Raw genomic sequence first — 27,437 nt, 5'->3', positions numbered from 1 at the left:
TTTACACTGGGAAGAAAAAGTACTACTCCCTTGTGTCTGGAAAGTGAGAAATACCTTTTAACTAGCTCTCAGTTATCCGAAGTTATGTGACTTTAGTCTTATACTATTGTCTGAGTAATAGTTTCATTTTCTGGTAGGCATTTGAGTAGTAGGAGTAACCAATATTCTCCGATAAAATATTATATGGGTGATGAATTGAGAGTGTGCTACCATTCAAAAAGGTTTGCATTGCATTTGATGTTTGGTTTCTTTTCAAATGTAAGATGTATACATAAATAACTGATATAATTCAAACATAAAGCAGAAGGTTTTGGGTTTTTTTTATAACTATCCATGAACATAAAGGGAAATTGAATTCTGCTTCATGGAAAAGTCTTTTCTAAAGTTTTGAGGAAGAACGAATAGCCATAATATCTTTTTTTTTTTTTTTTTCTTCTGGGAGAAGACAACAGTAATTTATTTTCTTCTATTGCCTGAAAGAGCTAAGAAACAAAGAAAAAAAATTGTACATAATGCTTTTCAGTAACTGATTAGAGCCATGGCTGATTTAACACCTCTGAAATGGTAGAACATGAGTATTTAAAGAACAAATGACACTGGCTCTCTGTGGCCAACACTATGCAGTAGTTCTCTCAAGGATGCTATTGTGTTGCCTATATGCAGTAATAAAAACTTGTCTCACTGAAAGAACAATTTGGCCACAGCAAAATCTATGACAAATTGATGATTCCCCTGACTAATACTAGCTCTAACTGTAAACTGTAAAGTAGCAAAAGTAATCACAGATTACCACCATTCACAGAAGCAGTTGTTGAGGAGCAAAGTAGTGAATGTCACGTAGCAATGTGGGTACAGTGAGAATATATCAGTTGCTGCAGCAGTGTGTTTTAGACTCCATGACTCCATACACACATTCTATTTTACTTATCTGTCACTCTTTAATGTAATTTAATAAGATGAAATACTAGACAGATTTTGTGGTAATTAGAGTCGCTTCACTTAGCAGGTAGAGTCACGTGACAAAAAGGTTGACAGACTTACTAAAAGAAGATCAGCAAATAAGTATGTTTTCAGCAAATGCTTCACTTTGTATTACTAGTAAAACAAGATGCATGTCTGAAACAGTTCTACAGAAATATCCAAATCAGAATAAAGATTCACATATACCAGACACTCTACATAAAAATATGTAAATGTAAAAAAAGTCATTTGAGTAGCTTGTAAAATCTGAAGACTTGCATATTCAGATCATTTAGTTACAAACACTGCTTAAACCGATAATATGAGTTGCTTAGAATACTCAAGTACTAAGTACTCAAAAGTACTCTATGCAGCCATCCATAGGCACATCACATCTATTGTGTATCAAAACCAAAGTTCTCCTAAGATCTGATCTCTTAAGTGAGACCTGGACTCTAACCACTCTCACGCCACGTTGAGTTCACAACAAGCTAAAACTCTCAATTTTCTCATAGTAGGATAATCTCATGCCATTAGAATTATCCTTCCTCATACCTAAGACTGTTTAAATGAGTTGAGAGAGGCAACTGTACTTTCAACTTCAGTATCAGCCCCATCTGCATGTTGTCTTAAAGATGAGCTGGATCAGGTCAGTCTTTAACAGCTTCATCTGCATCACATTTCCACCAGAGTACTCTTTAGAGCAAACCTGGACTCAGGCCAAGGAGGCTGGCCGAACTGCAGTTCCATTCATTTGCACCGTACTATTAGAAAATCATCAAAAATTGAATCTACCAAATTTGTTTCAAATCTATAAATAAAAATGCACACTGAAAGCAAGCATGCTCTCTAATGGCTACACATCTCAAAGGGGTCTGAGCACACTACATTAAAACAAAGCAATAAGGAAATCATACTTGATTTCCTACTCCTAGTTTTCAGTCAACTCATATACAGTACAGTTAATGTCAGGTAAAATTAAATATCATCTGCATTTCTGTTGTCAAAATTGAGCCCAAGATGGCATTTATGTGTACATGAATTTGAAGTTCAGAGGTATCAAGAACTTCCAGCCTGAATACATTTTTTATTTTTTATTTTGATCCAGATGACTTTTCTGAACAGGTTGTTTCTTCATTTCTATGAATAAGGACAGAGAATTCAGATGGAGAATCTTATGGAATCCCAAATTCTGTGAGTAAACAGTTTAAGTTTACCTTATTTGGCTGGTTGTTTAGTTTTATTTACTTACTTTATCTGCATAAAAGAAACAATGACAGAGAAAGGCCCATTGGGAATTACCATGCAAATGAAATTACACTTGAATTAACAAGCTGAAATTAGGGAAGTAATTTGTTGTGTTGCTAATCATCCTTAATGTAATCAGCTTATATTTGTTTCTCGGCCTCCAAATCATTAGTATGACTACATACTACATACTGGGAATTTGTTGGATTCTGTGCACGACCACAAACGCATCTGATAGTCCAACTTTCACTGGGTGGTTGGTTGAGCTTATCTGTGACACAGCAACAGGAATCTGGAAGACAAAAAAGGAGGACATGCATGAACAATTGAACTAAAAAAATTGAGCCAAAAATTAACATTATTTTCAGAATGAACACTTAGCCATTGTAACTTTATATAAGTATGTAATATAATACACCAAATTATGAGTAAGGATGTATTAAAGATTGAAAATAGAGTTTTCAATTTTATTTTGTCCCGCTTCATTTAGAATTTTATATAACAATATTCTAATCAAAATTTAGAGGTGGGATATTTTTAATAATGACAGAGGAAAGAGCAGGAATTTTCAGTAATTTATTTCCCCCAGTTGAAGACAAATTGGTATGAGGTGCTAGTATCAGACATGGAGGAGGCATTACCTCTTGTCTGCTATTAAACACTTGAATAGAAAGTTCAGTTTGGGATGAGCAAATAAAAATTTATGACTCAGGTAACTTGCACTGAAAAGTGTTTTACAATCTATTCGAAAATATTTTCAGTCTGAGGATGTTCATATTCAACATATTTTGGAGTAGCGGGGAAATTGTTCTAGAAAATTTTGAAAATGTCAGATATACATTGACATCTACAGAAAGGAATAAAAGGACTTAGAGAGTCATCTACTAGTCCAGCTTTACAGAGCAGAGATATTGATGCCAGGTAACATAGTTTTATGAAAGTAGGCATTATCAAATTTTATTTCATTTTTTGGAGAAGACTGCAGCTTTGGCTGATCATTGCATATTTGAATTGTATAGTAGAATTCTGTAAGGTTTTTACTTAGTTACAAGTAAAATGTATGTATATAATATTAATATAGTTAATCAGACTAATCACAAACTTATCCATCATCAAAGGATCAGATTTTCTTAAAGTCTGGGAAGGAAACATAAATTTACTGTCTACCAGTTCCTCAAATGATACTCACAGAGTAAAAATAGTGAAATGTTTGGATGAATTAGCAAATTAGAACTTTTGAAAATTATAAAGTTACAGCTTATATAACAAAGTGTGAAGTAGAAGTCAGGGGATCATTTTCTGGAAATCAACAGTTCTGAAAGGACTTTTGGGATGGTAGTGAATGAGCAACACCAGTTTTCAGAGGAGTAATCAGAGCAAGAAACTTAATTGATGTGATATCTGATTACATAAACAGTGAAATACAACCTAAGAGTGACGTTGCTGCTTTATATTTATGCACATTAGATAACTACTGAAGTTTTACACAGAATTTAGGAGGGTCTATTTCTTGAAAAGATTCTGAAAACTAAAGGAAGATCAAAAGAGTCACAAAAATCATTTGAAAGCTTCTGTAGTTCTCAATTGCCATTAATATTGTTAATGAGATTGATTTGTCTTCTCCAAAGAAAGTGGAACACTGACTTGATTACCATGAACAAGCACTGCCATGAGGAGAAATAACTCTAGGGCTAAAGAATTTTTGCATTCAGTACAGAAAGGTACAACCAGAAGCTGAAAACTGCACACAGTTTCAAAGTAGAATAATATTTCTATGATTGATAGTTGTTAACCACTGGGATAAACTGCCAAAGGAAATTATCAACTCTACCCACTGCTGCTTTCAAATCACAGCTGGATATCTTATTTTTGAAAGCTAGCCTATAGTTAACCAGGAATTACTAGACTGAAGACAGAAGAAACTGGATCAGATGTTACAGACTGAGATGCAAGGTGCTAACTCAGCTAATCTAATAGTATACTCTGGTTTATCTATGTGAAAATAACAAAACTATACTGTTGGACAGTGTTTTTCACTTGTCAGATAAAATCTAAAGAAAAAACCTTTAATAATCCAGTGAATGAGGATTCAGTATTGTCTTTTTGCCGACCAACCAACAATGATATGTTTTCTTGTATTTGAGTTTAAATGTAGTTTGTTTTTCCTTTTCCTTGTTCCCAAAATCTCCTTTAGCTTTGATTTCACTAGAATCAGGCTAGGAAAAGTTAAATTTGAGAAAATCAACATAAAAAGTGAGTTCTAGTAAATTAAATACTGTCATAAATTTCAAATTATTTTACATTCTCTACAATCTGTGAATTTGTACTGTTTTGGCTGCATTTATCTGGAGCTTCTTGTATACCTGATCTACAAGAAATAGTTTGGTAATACTGCTATTTTTACATCATTTTAAGCTTGGCTTGTATCAGCTATTAGATAAGCTTGTATCAGCTCAGCTGCGATGCATATATTGGAGAATATGATATATGATATTGAAAAGACATACTTTCAAAGTCCTCCAAATAAAAGACTTACAGAGTTCATAACAAGTCTATAAATTTTCTTTAGCATGAACACAAACAAAACAAGGGAAAATTATTCACAATCTCAGAATACTTTAGAGAAATACATACATTAATGACGAGGGAAACTGTCTTGAAAGATTTTGAGAACACAATATCAAGTCAGAATATCAAGTCACTGGTTTGAAGAATGCAATGACTATCTCTCTTTCAAGTTAGGAAGGAAATGAAGCAAATGAAGAAAGGAATTAGTTTAGAGATACAAAATAAAGCTGGAACTGGTGTTCAGGTAGGTGTATGATCTGCAAAGTGTGCTGGAAAAATGGCAGCAACTTTTAAAAAGCTGTTGAAATTTTGAATAAGTGCTTTAGAAGCAGAAAAAAATATGTAAGATAAGGAAGTCTCACAAGTTAAATGAGTGTAGCCAGCTCTTCAAACTGTGATATAACTTACGTCCAGTAAGTAGTCATATGGAGCAAAAATGTAAAGTAGAGGTAATTAATAACCTAAGAAAAACTCTTGAAAAACTGCAGCGTAATTAAATCTGCATTTTCAAATGCATATTTTTATTCTTATAGTAGGGGGAAATAACTGATTTTACAGAAAAAACATTTAAGTCTATCAGTGATGAGTGTACTGAGCTTACAGGGGAAGTCTTTTCAACGAGATGAAAGGATAAAGTGGACAGTTACCATATTATGTATTTTTAGAGAATACACCCTTTTGATAGGAAGCTTATGATAAGTGACATGTTTGTCATTGAAAACTACATCCATACACAGCTAGTAAGCAAATAGCTACTGTTCTGAATCTCTCCTTTGAATGACAAGGCACGTCATGACAGGCTGACAAGTTGAACAGTTGAGCAAGGAGTTTTATGACGTTGTATAAGGATGATGGATTTTAACTAGAATCATTCCAAAATATATGTTGATTCTACCGTCAACAATATGAACTCTTATACTGTGTAAATCACAGGTATATGAATGAGCTTCCCAAATGCTTTGGGGACGCTGACATCTCTATTGCTGATTAAGTAATTCAACAACAGGGAGAATACTTAGAATTTATGCTGAATTCCATTCTTCCTTAGGCACGGTAATCTAGACAGTATTTTCCATCTGAGAACTCCCAAAGTTTTTTCTTTTCAACTTTTCTCTGAGGGCTACTCAGAATCTTACTCTTCAAAAAAAAAAAAAAAAAAAGAATAAAATAATGGCCTCTGACCTTATTCTGAAGGAGATGGTAAGCAGGGTGCAATTACTGCCCCACATCAAACCCGAGTCAAAGATAATAGCCAGAGTAAGCTGCAAAATAATAATTAGGAATACAATAGTACTTATATATAGGATTTCCATTGCCAGTTTCCTCAACAAATATTAAAGACCAAATTGCATGAAACTTATTTTCGGTTTTAAGTTGAATAAACTGAACACCTCACAAACCAGAGATCCTACTTCCATATTAATATTTTTGATAATAATAATAGCAGAGACAAAAAAGTGCCAAAAATGTATAACGCAGGCAGAATATTTGTTCAGATTGTTCAATTTTTAAATTTTCTATTAACAATCAGGAGGCTTGGAGTATTTGGAGCCTCAAAATGAAATACATTCTATCACATATAGCAGGAAAATCAATTTTATACAAGTGTCAGTAACTAATCACACACATTCACTTCTGCCTACTTGTACAGTAGAAAGGAACACTAAGTCTCAGAATTATATTATTACTTCACATTTTGGGCAAACTGAACAGGCATTTCAACTTTTATAAAGGTTTCTGGATAAACAGGGAGTCATTGCTATTTAAATGAACGAAGAAAGTCTTCAAGAGAGTGAAATTCAGAAAAATATCATAAACCATTAACAAAGTCATTGGTACTTCTGCCTAATTTGTCCTGCATTAATCACAGAGGAAAACAAAACAAAGTGTGTGGAACATTACGCACTAGCAGGAAAAGATTATAATGAATAGTCACATTGTTCAAGAAGAAAAAAGAGCTCCTGAAAACTGAACTTCTGAGAAATGGACAATATAAAAAAAGTACTTGCTACTAAATTATACCAAAGTATTCATTTGCAGGAAATACTCTTTCATTTTTTTTCTTTCTACTGGATAGATTGTTCAGTACCTTCAGTATTTTACATATAGCAGAGGTGTATCACCTCCTGCAATTGACATATTAAACACTTGCCAGAACGCCAACTAATGGTGTAAGCAAAGTGTTACTTAAAATGAAGATATGTGCCTGTTAAACATACTAAATTGGGAAATAAATACATATTTGACTTGTTTTTGGACCTTGCCATATTTTCTTTACAAAAAGGAAAAGAAAAAACTGTACCCAGTACATAAAAATTGCTTGGATATTCCCACTGTAATTCAATGCTGATATTCATTCTAATATTATGTTGATATTAATTCAGACCTTATGCCAATATTATCTGACATTCTGATATTAATGCTAAACTGAATCCAATATTTATGTACAGGAAGAATATCAGATGAACAGATTAGCAAACACAATAGTTATGATTTTTAGTAGGGCTAGATTCACCTTTGCAAAGCATTTAAGAATTAGACAAAATACCAAAGTAAATCTCGTGCATTTCAACTAGTTTTCTCATTTTGAAAACTTGACTGCATAGCTACTTCACTTACTTATTCACTTTTCTGAAAGATATTCAGATATCTCCAGATTTCACAATTTTTGTGGCTCGGCTTCTTTTCCACATTTTTATTTCTTTTAGAATCTATTATGGATCTCAGATAACAAGCATGCATTTCAGACTGTTTCCTGCTAGGCAAACTACAGAACACAGAAGATTGGACAGATCTCCCTGACTCTCAGCAGACTCTAGCCAAGACCTTGCTTTGGTTATCAACACCAGTTTTATGAGATAGCAAATGTGATTTGGAAGCAGGAAGGAAATGAAGAGGGAATCTCAAATAGTTTGAATAAATCATAAATAAAAGGTAAAATCTAGTTCCTATTTGTATTTTCATTAAATGTATAATCCAAATTATTTTATAAGTGGATTCTTCAGGATAAACTTCCATTGTCACTCACAGAGTCCCTGAGGGATGCTTTATAATACCACTGGCAACCTGTGTGATACATGTCTTGCACTGATGTTTCAGCTTGAAAGCTTCCTATGACAATACAGTGAATCCCTCACAGGTTTGCCATAGATCACTGTCATTTTTGATGAAATGTGATGTTAACATGAAGTGGCACCAAAAAGATGGTAGAAATCTTCCCTTTCTACTTTCACTCATGCTAGTGAGCACTCAAATCAGTAATTTTATTGGAGCTAACGGGGCCTGTGACAATATTACACACCAGCAAGAGAAATTATTCCATAATGGAAGATTTCTGAAAGCACTGGATTTAGAAACCAAATCAATTCCTATCTGGGTGCATAAGCTCTGGAGTTAAGATTTAATTTACAAGTGTCTCAATTTTTGTCTTTGGACAACTTGTGTTTGATCAATAATTGGAAATATTATTTCATTTTCCTGAATGAGGTAGTTTTAATGAAGTAAGGCACATGGCGAATACAGTCTTCAAAAGATCTTATTCTCCAAATTAACTACACAAATCCTAGCGAAATATATAATTGCAATAATTTCACAAAATTATTTGCAGACAACAAGTACGTAACTACTGTCCTAGAAAAGTCTCTGTCCTTGAATGAGTGCGATAGTTCTAAAGAAATTTCATTCAGGACAAGAATAATTTGTGACAGTCTGTACTGTGCAGGGAATTTGAGAGGTTCCATTGCTGAGCAGTGGAAAAAAGCCATAAATTACCACATTTGTAAATTCCAATTCTTTGTGTTTAAGGATTACTGAAACAGATGATCACAACCTACTCCTAGAAAGCAGATGAGGTTTGGAGGAAGCTCTCAGTAGAAACAATGAGAGCAAGAAGCCCATCCAACGCTACCACAGAACTTGCTAGGTTTATCCATACATCATATAGCATAGTTGCTAATGAAGTGACCCATTTCCTCCCATCCTCCTAAATGAATAAAATATTCTCTGCCTGGCATACAGCATCACTGCATTCATTTGTGCAAAATGAACACAAGATACTATCATTTTAGAGCAGCAGCTTCTATCACCAATATTAAATTCATTTTGCAGAGTTCTAGACATTGACAGAAAGGGTTCAGGATCTGATAGCCAGGAATAGCAGTTTTCTCATAACACCACCACTTTGATGATAGTTCTTAGCAAATTCATTTTAAAATTACAAATTGAAGTAATGTAACTCCCCACTTCTCTGGGCCTTGAAGGAAGGACATTTTCCGTAGTCTTCCAAAGCTTTTTTTCCTTTAATAAGGTTTCAACAATAGGAGATAAAGATGCTTTGGTGCACAGTCATTTGACAAAGCTCAGGCTCCTCTCTGGTAACCAGAGCAAAGCTTTTCTGAAGCTGGAGTCAACATGTTAATAAAGCACATTGATGAATACTATGGCACATAATGTTCAGAAACAAACCAAGAGTCAGAGACATCAGCACATCTTCTATAAGATAAGGAAAACCAGGTATGTGGGCATATCAGAAGTTTCTTTCATCTACAAAAATAACTCAGAATATTCTGCAGCAACCCTGTTAGCAAGGTGCAAAGACATTTATCATAAGATATTAATGCTACTAGTAGAATAACCCAGACTCCCACTAGCTTTCTAATGAAGGGGAGAGTAGTATTGCTTCATTTAGATACATGGCTTTGACACAAGCATGATAACTGAGCCTGACAGCACACAACTGGTCTGCAGCAGAGGGAGAAGAGAAACCAGATTTCCCCGAATCTGTAAAATAAGTCATATCACTAGTAACATTTTTAACGTGGAGGATAAAAATACATTTACATATTCAAAGAAAAGTCACAATTTCTTACACTCTCCATACTGGACTGAGATTAAAATATTAAAATAATCAAAATAATGAAAATGAAAGAAAGCATTCCTTGTCCTTGCAGACTTAAACTTATCCACCTGTTGATGCTCATTTGGAGGACACTGCCTTGGAGGTATAGCCTCAGAACTAGTCTAGTATTAAGAAAGATTCATCAGAAATATTGAAATATACAACAGAAATTCTAAAGGACTTGGAAAATGCACAAGATCCCAATCGAGACAGCAACATACTGAAGCTAAGAAGATAAACCAAATGGCTTCAATCTAAACAGAGTTATCACCAAAGAAATGGAAAGCCTCACAGAACAGAAGACACAAATTAGTTATTTATTATTTGAAATATAAAGACCTTGAAGACCTTCAGTAGACAAGAAATTGAAAATGTAAAAGAAAGGTAGCCTTTCAGTACTAATCTTTGATGCTAGAGTATTTAAGTTGGTTGAACAAATTGAGAATATTGCCCTACATTTCAAAGCTGGAAAAAAATCTACAAATCAATCAAGACTTTGCTAACAACCAACACTTACAATCATACAAAATGGGCCAGCTGAAATCTAGGAGTAGCACATTCGAGCCATGTTGATGTTTTTCAAATCCATCACATGAACATCACTTTTACAATGAAGTGTAATTTTCTGCATAATAGGTGACTTAAAAGCAATATGTGGAAATGGTCTTATACAGTTGAACTTAAAAACATCCATCAAAAATGGGGGAAAATTCCTGACAAGTATAAAGAGATTTTTCTACTCAAATGAAAGTTTTCTGACCCAACTTACTTCTTTGTAGCCGAAAATGATACGCCCATCATTGAGAAGGGTGGCCTGAAAAGTGAAACTGCCCAGGTTGTAATTATCCTGCAGATGAACATGGTCCCACTGGACAACTAGTGCTGTGCCTGTGAACCCCAGAGGGGGGGTGGAGAGGCAAAGGGAAGAAAAAATGTGAGAAAAATATTAACTGACTGTAGGAAAAGTACTTAACTGCAGTTACTTGAAACAAAAAACAGTGATTTTTCTATTTAGTGACTCAGCCCAGCATCTGAAGAGCCGAAGGTATTACAAACATAAGTCGCAGATGAAATCTTCTTAAGGATAGACATCACAGAGCCACAAATAACTACCTCAGCTACTCACACGAGTCTGTTAAATCAAGAGTGGCCAGATAACTTGTTTGGAGATGCATAAGAATCTCTGAAACAAAATCCAACATTCACAGGTGTGCCTCCATGGCTTTTCTTCCACTATCTACATATGATATGTTTACATATATACACCATGGAGACTTCGAAAAGCGAAGTGCTAATAGCACTACCTGTTTTGTGAAACTTATTATTTGAAGAACTCATATTCTTCCATTAACTATGCATTAATATAAATAGTGTTATTTTTTTTTCTGCATAGTGCAAACCCTTGCTGAGGCTCTGCAAATTGAAAAATATTAGAAACCAGCAATAAATAAATACAGCTTGAATTTAAACCACAATTCATAGCTGGAGTGAATATTAAGTCTGATGTGCAGAGATTTACTTGTAAGAGACTTGTTAATATTCATAGGAGTTCTCTTGTTGAATATCCGCTTACTGCAATAAAAATGTACCCCAAGTGACTTGCATATCCTCTGAGCATGTTGTACAGATGTTGAGGGTTACAGATACTTTCAGGCAGCTTGGCTGAAAGACACTTATCACCAGAGTTGTGTTTACTGAAAAATGTTTCTTTTTTTGTCTCCAAGACACTGTACCCAACATATTATTGTTTTGGTGCTAATGGGAGTTACGTGCTTTGATTCACAACAGTTTAATTTTGTTTCTTGCAGAGTGTTCAGGGTAGCTCAGTTTGCTTCTAGCTCAAGTATTTTTGATATATCCTTGAAATATTGTTTGTTACAGATCTTCAGAGTTGTAACTTTTATTAATATATCTGGTCAAAAGATGTCACTGAACTGTGAGCATGCAAATTTTTGGTGCATACTGCAGTAAGTACATTGCATCACTGGCCCATGTGTCTTTAATAAATACAGCACTGCTCAGTAATTTGAGCATTTGTCTCTGCATTTTTCCTATTGCAATCAAATGTATTAACTGTTAATCATTAATTCTTATTGGAATATACTAAATTTCATTTTAAAGGAATGTAGAGGGACTGTTAAAACTATTGGAGCAAAAATAGAAACATTTATAGCCAGTCCAGAAGTCAGAATACCAAACTAAAGCGGAGGTCAGCTTCCTCCAAAACACTGTCTCCTCATTCCCAAGGACACTTGTGTAGGTTCATGAGAATGTAGGCAATTGCCTCCACAATGGTGGACAGGTCACCACACTCTGTGCTTTTCCAATACAGATGCAGTTCTAACCCAGCACACTTGCCCAGAGGGATAAGACAGCAATGAATAAGTTATAAGGAGCTGAAGAGACAACTCACACTTTTAAAAAAATTTGGGGTAAGATGGCAAATTCTTTGTCCCAAAGAACCTTTGGTCCTAAAGATCATCATAACTTATGCATGAGGAAGAATATAAAATTTCAAAAATATATTCAACCCTGTAATAGAAGCTAATAAATCTTGTATGGAATACAATGATAATCAATAGTATCTTTCCCAGAATATTGTAATTCTTTCAGGAAAGATGACAAATCTCAGGCCATGGTCTCAGATGATGTAAAAAATGAAAACAGTTATTTTTTTTCTTAGAATATTCAAGGACTAATATATTCTCATGCAACTCTGTTGAATTCTTAACAACTAAGGATGAGAATGTGAGAAATTTATGACTTGGTTAAAATAGTGATAGGATATATATTGACCACGGACCTGAAGAATAAAAATGTACACACTGATTGTAAATAGGATGTATTATTGGACATGTTCTTAATCTTTGTTTTAATGCACTGTGCACAACCATACAAAGGACTTACCAAGGAACACTTAGAAAAAAAACAGATTTTTTGATATCATCCCTAGGTTTGAAATTAAGAGTGAAGAAGAAGTGACGTTGCATTCAACCACTAAAGTCCTGAGGTAAGGCAGCTGGATGTCATTTAATCACATACGTTATGTTTTCAAAATATTAACTATAACCGAATTCTTGAAAAAACGTCCACACTTTTAAGGCACCTGAAATATTTTACAGAGTTTAGACTTAGCAAACGTTGCAGTTTGCCTTTTAACCTTTCAATTTTTTCTACAGGGGACTGCTGAGAACACATGGTACAGATGAGCGTATTGGATTCCAATCCTGGAACTCCATGGACATTCAGTCTTTGACAGGTTTATTAACCTTACACCTGCCTTTCTTCTGTATAGACTTGGTATTACACTCTATGAATACTTTTTATTTCCATTTTAGACAAGGGGCTGGACAGTATTTTCTGTATAATTTTTCAAGGAACAGGAACTTATACTTTTATAGAAGTCAGGTCTTTCCTTTTAAAATTGGTAAAACACATTGCTAGTTTATGTACTTTGATACACGACAGCAACCTACCCAATTAGGAAAAAGAACTGATGACTCTCTAACCATTTTATAGATAAAGAAATTTTTTGGATGTCTAGCCACATGGTTTAAATAGCCTGTGAGTTTAAAAAAATAGATACTGAAAAAAATCTTCAGTTTTTCCTTCAAAAATATTTAGGAAAATATGAAGAATCAAGGGACACAGATGCATTTATTTACGAAGGACTACTACATACCATTATCAAAGTATCTGACTGTTGAATTTCTTGATACACTGGGATCAAAATTTGCCATTAAGGGTGCAATATATTGTGTAGCTGTTAGCATTCGATGCACAACTTCTCCAGTATATATGAAACCTACAATAAAGAAAAAAATATTGTGACTATTTCAGTAACTTCTGAAAAGATTTAATAGAATAGCAGGTTTAAACAGGCATTGCCAGAGCAGTAAAGGGTCTTCTGAGAGAAATTTATCCCACCACCAATTTTGTAGTGAATTAAATAAGATCTAAAACTGCAGGAAGATATCTGCTTGTCAGAAGAACAAGATCCAAGAAAAACAATTGAACCACTACTTCAAGAAGACATTTTCCATACAGAAAAAGAACACAAAAACAGAGCAAACACAAGGAAGGCAAATTCCAGTTATGGACAAAAGGCAAATATATGGCATTATCAAAATGAGTCATTTACCACTATGTATATTCCATAGTTTTTTCCACACCTTCCAGCAATCTGCCTTTTTGCTATTTATTTATCTACATATTTGTTTTTGTAAATTATTACCTCTTCAGAACTTGGGATAATCTTTTCTCCTATTTGTAGAGAAACAGAGTAAGAGACAAATTCAGACAACCAGAAGCGACAATCTTTAAAAAAAAATAAAATGAGGAGTGGAACAAGTAGGCTTTTTTCATGATTGTAAGCCAAGACGTAATTCTGGAACATTCTCTGCGTTGTCAGATCTCACTAGTTTTTCCTGCTCATCCCCAAATCCACAACAGTCTTCAGACAATTGTACATCCTGGGTTGCTTCCACCAGCAGCTCTCACTTAAAAGCTCTACATAGTTTGGAATTCAAGTATTTCCTCTGAGGAAAAACAGTCATCTGTGCACTTAAATGGCAGAAAAACCTTGCCATTTTGAACAACTTATGCTCTACAAATAAACTTGCATTAAGGTTCATGAACTCCAACTAAACAGAGGGACTAACATCTTTAAATGCCAAACACAGTCTGACTTCAGAACTTTAATTCCACTGTAGTGTCTATTCTTAAATTCTATCTATTAAGCTCTTTTTGAAAAATTCTGTTACCAAGGTGGTGATCTAGGCAACTAAATACCTTTACGTCATTTAAAGCACACCTACGTATTCAAAGAACACAGCATTTTAACGTCCAATTTACTAAATCCTAGAATGAAACCTTTTCTCTTTTGCTAATCGACACAGAGAAAAAACATTTAAAAAATGAAAAACACTCACACATATTTACAAGTCATTCATAGACTTCATTAGTCATCGTTTTAGGGTAGCCAGCAGTCCTGTCAAAGCATAGTCCATGAAATGCATTTCATTTTTTTCCTGTTTATTGCTACATACTTCTAAAATATCACTGCCTTGAGAACCACTTCCTCATGTTTATTTAGACATTTTAAATAAATAAAATTTCATAAAATATTTGTGCTTTATATTATTTCCTTGGTCATGTATGCTTGTATTTTAACAGTCTTAGGTAGGTCTATAACCCTGAAATCACTCCTTAATATTTGAAGATAACAGAAACTCTGAAGCCATGTTCATGTGTTGCTCCTAGCCTTAATACTTCAGTACTTATTCATCCCTTATGCAATGCTCCCATCTTTACATACAGTTTCCCTTTCAGGTTTTCAATAGGAAAACAATAGGAAAACAAAAGACTTGCTTGTGTTACAACACATAACTAAGTCAATCAGCGCAGGTGATTAGTAATCAAAGAGTGTATTTCCAAGTGTTTGCTGGACACAGCTTTACTTTAGACAAAAATGAAAAGCATGAGGTGGATGATAGCTGGGAAGCAGGCAGGCCTTGCATGAAGATCACTCTCATGAGAACTCCAGTCTTGCATTGGAACAACTTGAAAAGAAACACAAAGTCATTTCAAATCATCCCAGACATTCAGAGGCTGTAGCCACTGTGGAGCATGGACATTTTATCTCTGTCACTACAACTTAAAGCAGCAAATGTAAAACTAACTTATTCCTGAATGGAATTCTGTAGAAAATTGGCTAATACTATCTGTGACCTAATTTTCTGACAGTGGCAAATGCTCATGGGTTATTAATTTAGTCAGGAAGAATTTTTCAGACCTACAATTTCCTGAATCACTTAATCTCTCCTTTGTGCGAGAGGCTGGAAGTACTCTCTTCCAAATCTCTCAAGTACTATATCTAAATATGTTCCTAAACATTGGAATGTTATCAAACAGGAAAGAGTGCTCAGAATACTGTAAGTTTCGCATGAATATATAAATCTAACAAAAACAAAGGATGGACTAATGCTAAAACCAATTGAAAAATCCATGAGGATGTATTCCTACTCCTCATAATGAGCAAAAGAACAGTCACAAAAACTAGGGGAAATAGATATGTAATAAATATGTATTGCTACTAAACTGTCAAAACATATTTTTTCTTGATGCAGGACCTCAGTTGATTTCAAAATGCATTTAAGAACTCTTCACTTTGAAATATCCTCTTTATCTGATGCAATTTATAATTTTCAGCAGTAGCTTTCTTGGCTCAGGAAATTTTCCTGGAAAACTTTTGAGAAACTGGAAAACTGGTGTACTCTGTTCTAAAAGAGCACAGCTATTTCAGTAGAAGCTTTTGGGTTGGCAAACCATCTCTAACATTTCACTTATGTTTAAACATGATAAAAAGGAGCTCTCCCATCACTTCTGTTGGTTATACTAGCCTGTCATTTCAGTGGCTTAAGTGGAATAGCCCTGGATGCACATCATGATCTGAGGGCACAACTGATGAAACAAGTAATCTGAAAATAAGATTAAAACAATTCGCACAGTAAGCTTTCTGTGGTTTCCTTTTCCTAATCCTTGTTGCACACAAAGTCAGTATCAATTAGGACATTTTTTTATAATGTTTCCCTGCTGTGCAGAATAACAATACATACTCAAAGCAGCACAGACAATGAGGCTTTTGAAGTTGCTATTGTGCATCTATAAAGATATGACAAAACATGGGATACGCAGGCAAAATAAAAATGAAATATCTATACTGATAATCATCTTCTCACTTCTAAGGCACTGCATGTTAGGTAACACAGAGACTGGTTTTATGTATCTGATGCTACAGTAAACTGGTTTGGCGCTTTAGCATCTAGTTGAATTAGAGCAAAAGCCAGTTTAGATTATAATATTGTGTGTGATTTTTTAAAAATTACCTAAAATAACTGGTCATACCTTAAAAGCAGAGATATACAGAGAATATACATAACTATATGCCTCTGTACTTGTGATGAGTACACTCCATGTTAGAATCTCAGCATTTCTTGAAAATTATGACTCCTTACATAATACCAGGTGGGTTGAACTTTGCCAGATGCCAGCTGCACAACCGGCCATTCTCTCAAAAAGGGAAAAGATGTTCTGGCAAAAAGAAAATTTTCAGGGGAAAAAGGATGACCGCAGCTGCTAGAAAAATATAACAAAAATAATGGTATTAAATAACAGTAATAAAATAAGTCGATGTGGAATTACTCCTTGAAATAGTCATCACATTGTTCTCATAAAAAAATGCTATAAAACTGCTTGTTCTACAAAATGATCTCTGCTGGAAATAAGAATATGAGACAATATTTCTTTTTCTTCCTGAAATACCAAAGCATTTAGCAAGAATAGGAATACTCTTAACTACTTTGTTTATACACCAGTAAGCAGTTTGACACAGACACTAAAAATAGAACTGTAACTTCCCTATTTCCTTTTTTTTTTTATATTTCCTTTTTTTTCATTGATTGACTAAAAGTCAGATAAGTTTGGCCCAAACTTCATTAAAAAAACAAACAACAACAACAAAAAAGAACAAAACTCTTATCATTATTTTTGTAATGATAGTATGTATTGGCTCATATACATTTTGTACAGAAGCATTCATATTTCCCATTACAGACATGAATTTCAGTTTTAAAATCTACAAAGTCTATGTGTTTTAAAAGTTCACCTTCCACATTAGCTGGAACCCAACCATGTTCCAGACCATGGCAGAAAATCTTCAGCAAGCTGGTTTTGGCATAGAATGTGCTTGAAAATATTAACTCACAGGGAAGCGAAAGACAGATGATTTTTTTTTTTTTTTTTTTTTTCAGAAGTAGCTTAATTCCAGATTAGAGAACTGACAAGATGATTCTTGGAACTTAAGAATAAGTGAAAAATAATGTAGTAAAAAAAAAAGCAATAAAAGTGTGAGACAAGAACCTGGAGTTCAAAACAGATTTTTTTTTTTTTCTTTCCTATAAAAAGAAAAGCTGTTGCATACAAAATATTAAATATAATAATAAAAAGAATTACAGGAAAGAAATGACTGTTTTGAAAAATAACTTACTTTCTTATCAGGCACCTAATGTTAAGTGAAACCATACATTAAAACTCTTATTAATAGCATAAACTGTGGTTACTTAGCTGGAAAAGAAACAGTCTGCTTACAGTTAATGAACAATGAATGGTTTTGCATGAGAGAAACAATCACTGGGTGAAGGCAGCGCTTGCATTCAAGCATACATCTCAGTGTGGGTTTACTCAAGTGCCCTTGCAGCATATAAACTAGAAGGCAAATAACAGAGCAGCTTCCAAAACAACAGAACCAGAAACGGTTTCCATAAGAGGGTAGGCTTCAACCCAGATCACCCAAGGGAAAGCCTAGATTTTAGATAGTATATTCAAATACGAAACAGGCTTAGCAGAGATGTAGTAACACATACACACAGTGAAATGTTTTGCTGAATAGAGGAACTATTTCTTTCATTTCTCCCAGTTCATTTTCCTACTTAAATGTGGTGAGCGCATACAACTTCTCATTTTCCTCCAAATCCCTCTGAAAGCTGTTTGTGCAGCCAAGAGAGAAAACTGCAGCAGAACTGGCAGGAGCTTCCTGATTCTCTAGCCACTTCTGCTTTGGTCTCAGCATAATCAAAGGTTTCTGAGGCAATCTGTCCTGTGATATTTCCTGTGACCCCCAAACTACCTCATGGGTAATGGTGCTTCAACTCCCTCTTTACCATTTTAGACCCAGAGTACTGATCTTTTTTGATGGAAATCAGAATCAGCACAAGTACAGTACCATATAGACAAATGTTTTCAAAATTCTCACAACTTTAATACTCGCCCTAGTAATTATACATTGTTTGAAGAATGACGTTAACTCATCTGAGGATCTACTTCCTCATCTACGATGGAAAAGATACTCAGACAGAAGAGATAAAACATTTATCTTGGGCCTATTTAAACAAACAAAAAACAGAACTCTGTAATCGGGTTTGGAGCCAAAGAAGTACTTCATGCCTGGCTTTTAGTCAAGCAGAGCTGGACATCATTTATCAAGACAAAGAAAAGCTCCTTACAGCTTAGTAGGGAAAACTGATTCACTTGCCATCTTGATGTCTTCAGTTGTCAGAGATACTACTGCACCAAAGAAAAAAAGTGGGAAAGTGGATCAAAAATTCTTCCTCAGAGTTCTCCAGTTCACTATGACCCCATTTTCACTGTAGAAAGACACTGGAGAACACAGTGACCGTCTGGTAAAGATACGACCTCGTATGCCCAAACAACCAAGATTTCCCCTGAATGCCAGGAAATTTTAGGAGTGTTGTTACAAAAATAATCATCAACCGAGATTGATATAAGGTATACAACACCAGCATAACTCAATAAGGTATGCATTTATGTTTCCAAAGCATCGTTGATGTTCAATTCAATTATCCTACTACTGGAAAATGCCACTTTAAAGCAGACAATTCTCTTCTGTTATTCACCAGCGTTTCTGCATCTTTTAAAAGATTTTTGTAAACAAACTTTATTAAAAATTAGCATCTAATAAATATTTATCATTAACTATTAAAGAAAACTAATTTCAAACTTCCAGCACACAAAACAACCAATTTGCAAATACCTCCCCTTTGTTCAAATAAGAAACACAATTATATTTTGTGCCACGTAAATGAGACTATAAAAACCAGGCTCTTCCACACACATTAACACTTCTTCCTGCTCATCTTTTATTAAAAATAAATGTAATTGTTTCAAATAACAGGGAAAGCCTCAGCTCTGTTGCTGCTACTCTTCTCCAGAGAGATAAAACATTACTACTTCAAATGCATGTTCTCATTAAATTAGAAGGCATTTGTTTAGACTGACGCTGTACAAAGATATTATTGAACTAGTTACTACATTTTTTTAACCCCATTCTTATACTTAATTTGCCTTAGTGTAATTATAAACAACATCATAGAATTTAACTGAAAATAACCAGATCAGGTCCCTAAACAGGAAGAAGGTATTCGAGCTGTATTAACTAGCACAATTCTTGCCTTGTCTGTAGCTGCTGAGAATAGCTGCAAAATTTGACATGCATTTTAGTTACAGGATGATTCTGTTGTCCTACTGGATGTTTCTGACTGATCGCTTATTTTTTTGTCTTAACTTCTTTCATCTTCTACACAGTAACAGTAAATATTTGATCTGTCTGTCTGTCCTTGTTACTGGAATTACACCACTAAAGAACACAGAAGACACGTTTATGTTCAGGGGAAAAAATGGCAAGATGTAGCACAGGGGAAATAAAATGGATCAGAAATCGTGTTGCTCACATACTTAACTGGTGAGCCTGACAAACACTGCATCAGTGTTTAAAGTCCCTGAAACTGCATGTAAAATGTTTTCATTGTGTTTTTCCAGATATGTCTCCATCAGCTGTTTCACAATTAAGCAAATTCAAGAATACGCTATAATTTTACACCCCTAAAATATACCAGAATAATGAATGCTAGAAACAGATAGTGTCATGTATTTTCACAAGCAGCCCTATATAACTATATTAATATTTCTTCAATACTTCACTGAAGTAAGCTTTAAGTAATGCCATTTATTCCTAAATGGCTAATTTATTGTTGTGGAATATTGTGGAAGAATGTTAGCATCATGGTAATTGCACTAAGATTACAGTATAATTAAAGGATAACAGCATCTACATATCCTTCAGACAATCCATGAAAGTTAAATACCTTAATGGGCTTACAATATCAGTGTATAAAAATGTATCAGTCTCATGCTATTTTATATTTTTTTACAGCCTGCCAGGAAAAATGAATTAGAGACAGATTAAACGGATTTTTTGGCTTTGCTTTTCCTTGGCTAGACCGAACGCACTAACCCTCTTCTTTCAGCCTGAAAAGTGGGCTATCTGAAAGCTAAACCCAAGAAGGTATAAATATAAAACACTATTTCTTAATTGCGTAACCTTACAAGGATTTCTTATGTGTACTTGAGAGAAAAAAGAAAAGCCAGCCAGAATCCTCATATTCTTGGCTGTACTTTTATACTACCTTATCTAGATCAGAAGATTAGTTTCTCACCATTATTTTTCCTCCCTCTTTGTTAATACTGAATGCATTATCTGGAAAAATTGAGAATGTGTAATGCAAGTCACCCAGTAAATGGTAATGCATTTATTAGTTTGCTGTAGTTTCCCGGTTACTCATGACTGTTGCAAAAAATATATGATCTGGTGGAATATAACCCATTCTAATGACTATCCCACATTCAGTTGAGCAAAGGAACTTTGGGGTTTTTTGTTTTATGAAACTCTTTCAGTAAAGGTTTCCCTTCTGACATGCCACATGACATCCATTGCCAGGGGGTTATTAGATGTCACTAGGAAGAACAAGGAAGCAATATGAACCTTTGTAAGTAAGACACCGTTATGGACTACAAGTAACCCTCAACGATGCATCTGTTTATTTATTTTTCATGATTCCAAACTGGGAATTCTTTCAAGTTAAGGAGAAACAAAACTAAAGATAACTTAAAGTCTAATGCCTTGTATCAGTTCCTTCTTGATCAAAAGCATACTTCCCCAGAGGAAATTCTTGGACAGAGGCATGAAATACAGTACCTACTCAGTGAGATACTGCCACACGATAGCTCCCAAGTGCCCCTCCACTCCAGCCAAACAGAGACAAGAACTGTTCCTAGACAAGCTGGAACCAGAGAAAAGAGGATGGTGGAAGCATTATCTTGCTTAGACCGAATAACTTAGCAGCTGTGTCATTGCAGTAGCCTTGGTATTGCTAAATGTTGGTATGAGACTTGAATAGAGCTGTTGGGAAATCTAATTTTGCACTCTGTTTCTGGTATACATCTCTACCGGTTGGATAAAATATTTTCATATCTATACAGATGTCATAAATAAAATGTCTGTATGGAACTAGGAAAAGTGGTATTTTGAGGTTTTAAAACATTAAATAAATAATAATAATAATAATAATAAGGTTCATCCTTGAATAAAACTCTTGTAGTATCAAACTTGAAAATACTCAAAATCTTTTTTGCTGTGTCTATTCTCCCATACTACCACTGCTAACATCCTGCCTATCTATGTGCTCTCCGGTTCCTTGTTTCTCCATCACATTTGTTCATGTTGGGCACAACATTTAGAGATGCGAGGCAGTATGGACTTTCTCAGGCAGGACTAATTAGCAGTGAAGATATGTCTCAGAACATGAAGACAGAGGAAGACATTTATCCATGCCTTGTGCTTCAGGAGAGCAAGCCCATGCGTGCCTCGTGCCCGATTCGCACCTGGTTTCATGATTCACAGGCATGTCACAGTGGTCTCTGACTACACTCTGTATCCCCTCTCTGAAAGGACTCCTTGAACACAGCCATTGTAACGAAGTAGCAGACAGCTCTGCCCCTTTCCATGACTTCATCCTAGTGATCAAAACTTGGTGCACTACTCCTCACATCTCCATGAGCAATTTGTCTCCCCTCTTCGTGAACTTCTGTCAACATGACTATCTCTACCAAACCAAAGCCAAAAAGCATTTGTCTCCCACCTTCCTTCAAATATTTATAAGCATTAATCATATCTCTCCTCAGTCCTATTTTCCCCTGGTTTTAGACCCTTTTCCCCAGGAACAGACCCTTTTAAAACCAATTCTTAATTTACCAGTTTTACCAATCCTTTATTTATGATACTGTTCTACTCTGTGGAAGATGCATATCATGCAGCATACACTTCACTGATTATAAATTTTGGTCACTTAATCATATGGTAAGTTACAAGCAGAAGTAGGATATCTGTGGTAAATACCATGTAATTATAGGGTACATAAATGGTGATCCCTGTCTCCTAAACCAAAGTGCAGGTTACAACATAATTATGTTTAAACTTACTTGCCAAGAAAAAGACATTTTGTTTCTGCCCAAAGAACATATGCTAATTCTTTTCAATATTATGGAAAGTAACTTTAGCCCCAGGACTTCTCATGCATCCAAAAGATATAAGCTGTGGCAGGGCAGCTAGAAGATTACTCTTAATGTCTTAGACATTCTTAGACAGACAAACATCAGCTGTAATCTCAATAAGGCAGTTCCAGCATTGAGTGGTGGAAAATATCTGTATGCTGCAGAATAGGAAGCTTTTCTCATAAGATATCAGCTATAGAAAAGCGGAAATATTTTTTTCCATGAGCATTTTAGCCAATTCCTTTTGGATGAATAATGAAGGAGAAAGTAATGGATTAAACTCACAAGATTCAAGAATAAAATCTTACCTCCCAGGAAACGTCAGCAGGCAAAATAAAGTCTCGTGCACATTCTATTTTTTTTTTTTAAAGCAATGAAGTTCTTAAGGTTTGAATTCAGGAAGCATGCACAGGCAGATGTAGAAACAAAACTGCTTTCAGCTACCACCTGAGCACACAGTTGTCTTCATTGTTGGAGGTCATGAATGGCAGCAGAGGAAAAATGGAGAACCTATGAATTTTTTTTTTTTTTTACTTCATTCAGCTTGCGCAAAAAATTGCAGACTATTTATTTCCCTTGAAAGTACATAAAAATATGATTTGGCATCCTCCTGGCTGCTACCATAACTGCCACAGCTGCTTCAGAGAACTAATCACTTTTACTCCCATCCAAAAGCTGCTGTTTTCACAAGCTGCTATTGGAATGGCTATGGTGAAATAAACTGTCCCACCAAATCAACAGAGAGATTATCAGAAAATAAGCCAGAACTATTGTCACCTGCAGATAATGAAAGAGGACTGTGGACTAGGTTTAAATCACAGTGAGACAGGCAAGGAGGCAAACAGGAAATCACCATAAAGTGGTTCCAACCAGCACAACTAACAATGACACATGAGAAAAAAACAACTGCTTAGGGCTGCAATTCCCTGGAACTACCTCCATCTTTCAGATTGATGTTAGCAAGGCATCACAGGAGCAAAAAAAACCCAAAACAAAACAAACCATCACCACCAACAACATCAAAACAAACAAATCAACAACAACAACAACAAAATAAAAAAGGATAAGGTCTATGCTACAACAAATGAGCAGATTCTTGAGAAAATTGTCTCTTGATGTTGCTCTATCTCTGAAAAGAGATTTTTTCCCACACAACCCACACTACTGGGTGCTGCCACTATGGGATTCTTCAGAAAGAAGTTTAAAACATTTACTACACAGAATTTTAAAGGTTGGAAAAGAACTCTTTAATAGTGTTATTTGTCCTGTGCAGAACAATATTGGAGTGTGCTATATATGTATCCGTTTACAGCTATAGTTATCCTCATGATAAAGATGATTAAGTTACTGCATACTATACAAAATATTAAAAAAATAAGCAGAAAAGATAGAACATAAAACTGGTTGAATCACACGTGCAAACTGAAGCCATATCTACTGATACGTCAGACTTTATTGATGAAACAAGCAAACGAAGTGATAGAAGTGATAGAAAGAGCTAATTGAATACATTCTAAAATGTTCATTCTTTGACGATCATATTTATTTTTTCAGAGTACATAATCTCATTTGGTAAGATACAAATGCAATTATTTTTTAACAGATGAAGAGGAATAACTTCAAGATTTTCTTCTTGACAAGATCTTTGCCAAGAAATTAAGAAAAAATTTCAAATGCCCTGCCTGATAAACATTTTGGGGCACTTAATAAAAAAGAAACTTCTCATACCTGAACATAAGTGTTATTTATTCCTTGCAAATCCGCTCATACAATTGGTTGCCCATCCTCTTTGGGTTTCAGGACTCAGTTGAAAAGGTATTACAGGGCACTGCGTTCTCCAGCATTCACTGGACTATCTCATTTTAAAAGCCACAGACTGCTTTCCTTCAAAACCATTGCAGAACATTCAGCAATTCTCTCTTGGATGTTTTCAGCCTGACAAGACACTACAGTAATATCAGTAAGATGGAAAACTATAGCTGAGCGTAATATATAAATATAGGTAGAAACACTTAGAAATGCTCTTATTTTGTATTTATATTTGATGGAATTGAATCTGGAAAAGATGGGGAGGGGGAACGAGGGATTTGGACATATGTAATCAAGAGGAAAATAATACTGTCTGGGCCTATGGCTGCCTCTCTTTAGGTAGAGACATAATGCTTAAGTGGTTTGTAGAGTCAGTGTTTGTTTGCATCATTATGAACAGTGCTTGTGGAAAGAGCTTAAAACACCCGTACAAATGCCACTTCTGTCTGTGCTTTGTCTCTGTGCACAGCAGTTGCAGGTCATATTGAGTTGTTTATTCTTTGGAACTGTAATTGCTTTAAAAACATGGACACTTCATGGTGGCTTCCAAGAGAAGGCAGTCTGGCTCTTATCATGGGGATTAATGACACATGCACTGAAGACAATAATAAGATAGGAAAAAGTACACATAGCTACATAGAACATCTGAGCTATCTATGCAGACAAGTGAGATGAGGAACACACCAAAGATTTATAAATCAACATTAAGGACACAGAAGCACAGAAGTTTTCTGCTTCTTGACAGAAAACTGCATCTGTGAGCAAATATTCTGTTGGTAAATTGTTTTTTTTTTTTTTTTTTTTTTTTTTTTTTTTTTTTTTTTTTTCCCCAGATCTCTAGGTAGCAGAATTATATGCTGGGAAATAAACAAAACAAAGCAAAACAATAAAACAAGAAACAAAAACCAAACCAAAACATGAAAGAAGCTCTAGTATATTAGGAATACAATAGAGCAAAAGTTTGTGAATAGTTTGAAAGAGATTCAGACAATGATGGTGCAAAAGGACTCATTAAGGAGAAAAGAGGGTTAAACCAGTAGCTCTTCCACACCTTGGTATTCTGCAAGATTCTAAGGACACAATGAACCATGATAGGAGATTTTCTCCTACAATGTTAGCCACACTGAGCCTTGGCCCTGCTGAGCTTCATTGCTTCCAAACGTACCAAAAAGTTTTCGACTCTACATCTGTCATGCCATAAGGGCTTCATCAGAATTGTAATGTACTGCTCAGCACACCTCATTCCCCAGAGAAGACCACATCTTGGGAACCCACTATTCTGAATATAGACATTTTACATCTTCCCTGGATGTTCTCTCTGGCTTATAATGCTAGAGATGCAATACTGCAATACTGCATTGGTTATTTGCTTTTAAAATTTATCATGGACATAAAAATACATAAAACCATCCTTTACTGTCTTCACACAAATTCTGACTTTAAGCAGAAATGCAACACCTCAAAAAGCAGAACAAGGAATTTCTGTAACTGATGTGACTTATATTGATTCTATGCAAATAATGTATGCTTATAACTAAGATCAGAAAAGCTCTAAAGAAGATACCATTGCTTGAGTGCAACTGTGTACAGAGTTGTATTGTGGTGCTCCTTTTCCTTCCACAGCTTCCCAAAGGAAAGGCTGAAACAGGACCACCCTGGCAGTGCACTAACCCAAGTAGGAGAACACCGTGGCTAGTTACTTTCTCTGAAACTCTTTTCTGAAATTCTGATTACTCTCAGAAGTGAAAGTTTTGTCCTTTCTATCATCCTGAAGAAACTTTCTTCAAAACCCCATTACAGAATGGATCTGCCTCCATGCACCAGAACTGATGTTTGGCACCAGACCCTTTGCTTACAATAGAATACAAACCCACTATGTGTCTACAATCTTGAAAGAGTAATGATAATAACGTCATGCTACAGTCTTTATGCCCTCAAAACTAGAATCCTGCTTCCCTACTGGAATCTTCTCCCATTGAAGTTTCATGAATAGACAAATATCAGTACCAATATCAGCTAGTAGAAGCTCTTGTTGGTAAATGCCTGAATGAAATTGCTGCATGTTTTTTTTACGTACAAATGACAAAATGTTACTACTACCACACAGTGTGCATCAGATAAAACCAGCAAATGACCTGATACATCCACCTGAGAAGCATATATCTCGATAGTGTCTGAAGCACAGAGAACACACAACAGAATACTCACACTCTGCTATATCCTAAGACAGTATTGTTGAACTCCCAAGTTAGCAAAGTGAAACACAACGCATAGAGGTTCCCTGACTGTGTTAGCAACAAAATTCATCATGAAATCTACTTTAATCATTGACAAGTTTTCTTCTTAGATATCCCAGGTACAATTTTGCCAGTCTCCGAGAAAATGCTGGAATCCCTTTTACACTTACCACTTGAAAATGTTATATTTGAATCCAAATTAGCCCTTAATCACAGAATCACAGAATTGCAGGGGCTAGAATGGAATTGCAATAGGAAAGAGAATTATGAGAGGTGCTATGATTTACCAAAGTACTCCCTGATTTTTCCCCTTTTTTGTGCTGACTACGAAAGGAATTTAAGATACTATCATTGAAGACTTAGTCCTATGAAGAGTAGCACTCACTATTCAGTTGCACATATCTTACATTTTCACTGCTATCGATCCGTTTGCGCTCACATTAAAGTTTGTGTTTTCTGTCAGTTCTCACAACATTACAAGCCAAATTCTTTCGCTTTCTTATTCTTGTCAGAGCAGATCTTTCCTAAGACACTCATTCTAATCTCTTAAGCATTCAGTCTTTAATGAAGTCTTCTTTCTAAAGGCTGCATGTACTCAACATTTTGGGCCTTTCCTGATGAAGTAGTCTTCTGATGTCCAAGTTACCATTGTAATCTTTTCCACTACTGGTACCCTGCAAGAAATTCCTGAGCTTCACCTAATTTTAACTAAGTTTCTGAGAGATTTTTTCTAAAATAGTAGAACAAGGGAT

General features: G+C 35.1%; 1 protein-coding gene across 1 annotated transcript in view; it reads right to left on the bottom strand.

Annotated features, from left to right (window-relative positions):
• Positions 1 to 27,437, bottom strand: part of PLXDC2 (plexin domain containing 2) — a 225,653-nt gene that overhangs the window by 45,323 nt on the left and 152,893 nt on the right. Inside the window, exons 5-7 of the mRNA XM_042817552.1 lie at positions 13,356 to 13,478; positions 10,443 to 10,561; positions 2,401 to 2,500 (exon numbers count right to left, since the gene is read on the bottom strand). Coding sequence (XP_042673486.1) covers positions 2,401 to 2,500; positions 10,443 to 10,561; positions 13,356 to 13,478 — 342 coding nt within the window. The remainder of the gene's footprint in view (positions 1 to 2,400; positions 2,501 to 10,442; positions 10,562 to 13,355; positions 13,479 to 27,437) is intronic.

Source organism: Centrocercus urophasianus, unplaced genomic scaffold (genome assembly GCF_019232065.1).
Source record: "Centrocercus urophasianus isolate 14NV4802_14NV808 unplaced genomic scaffold, USGS_Curo_1.0 seq_16, whole genome shotgun sequence".
NCBI classification, from domain to species: domain Eukaryota; kingdom Metazoa; phylum Chordata; class Aves; order Galliformes; family Phasianidae; genus Centrocercus; species Centrocercus urophasianus.
The sequence above is the reverse complement of the archived record's forward strand: the minus strand, read 5'-3'. Positions and strand labels throughout refer to the sequence as shown.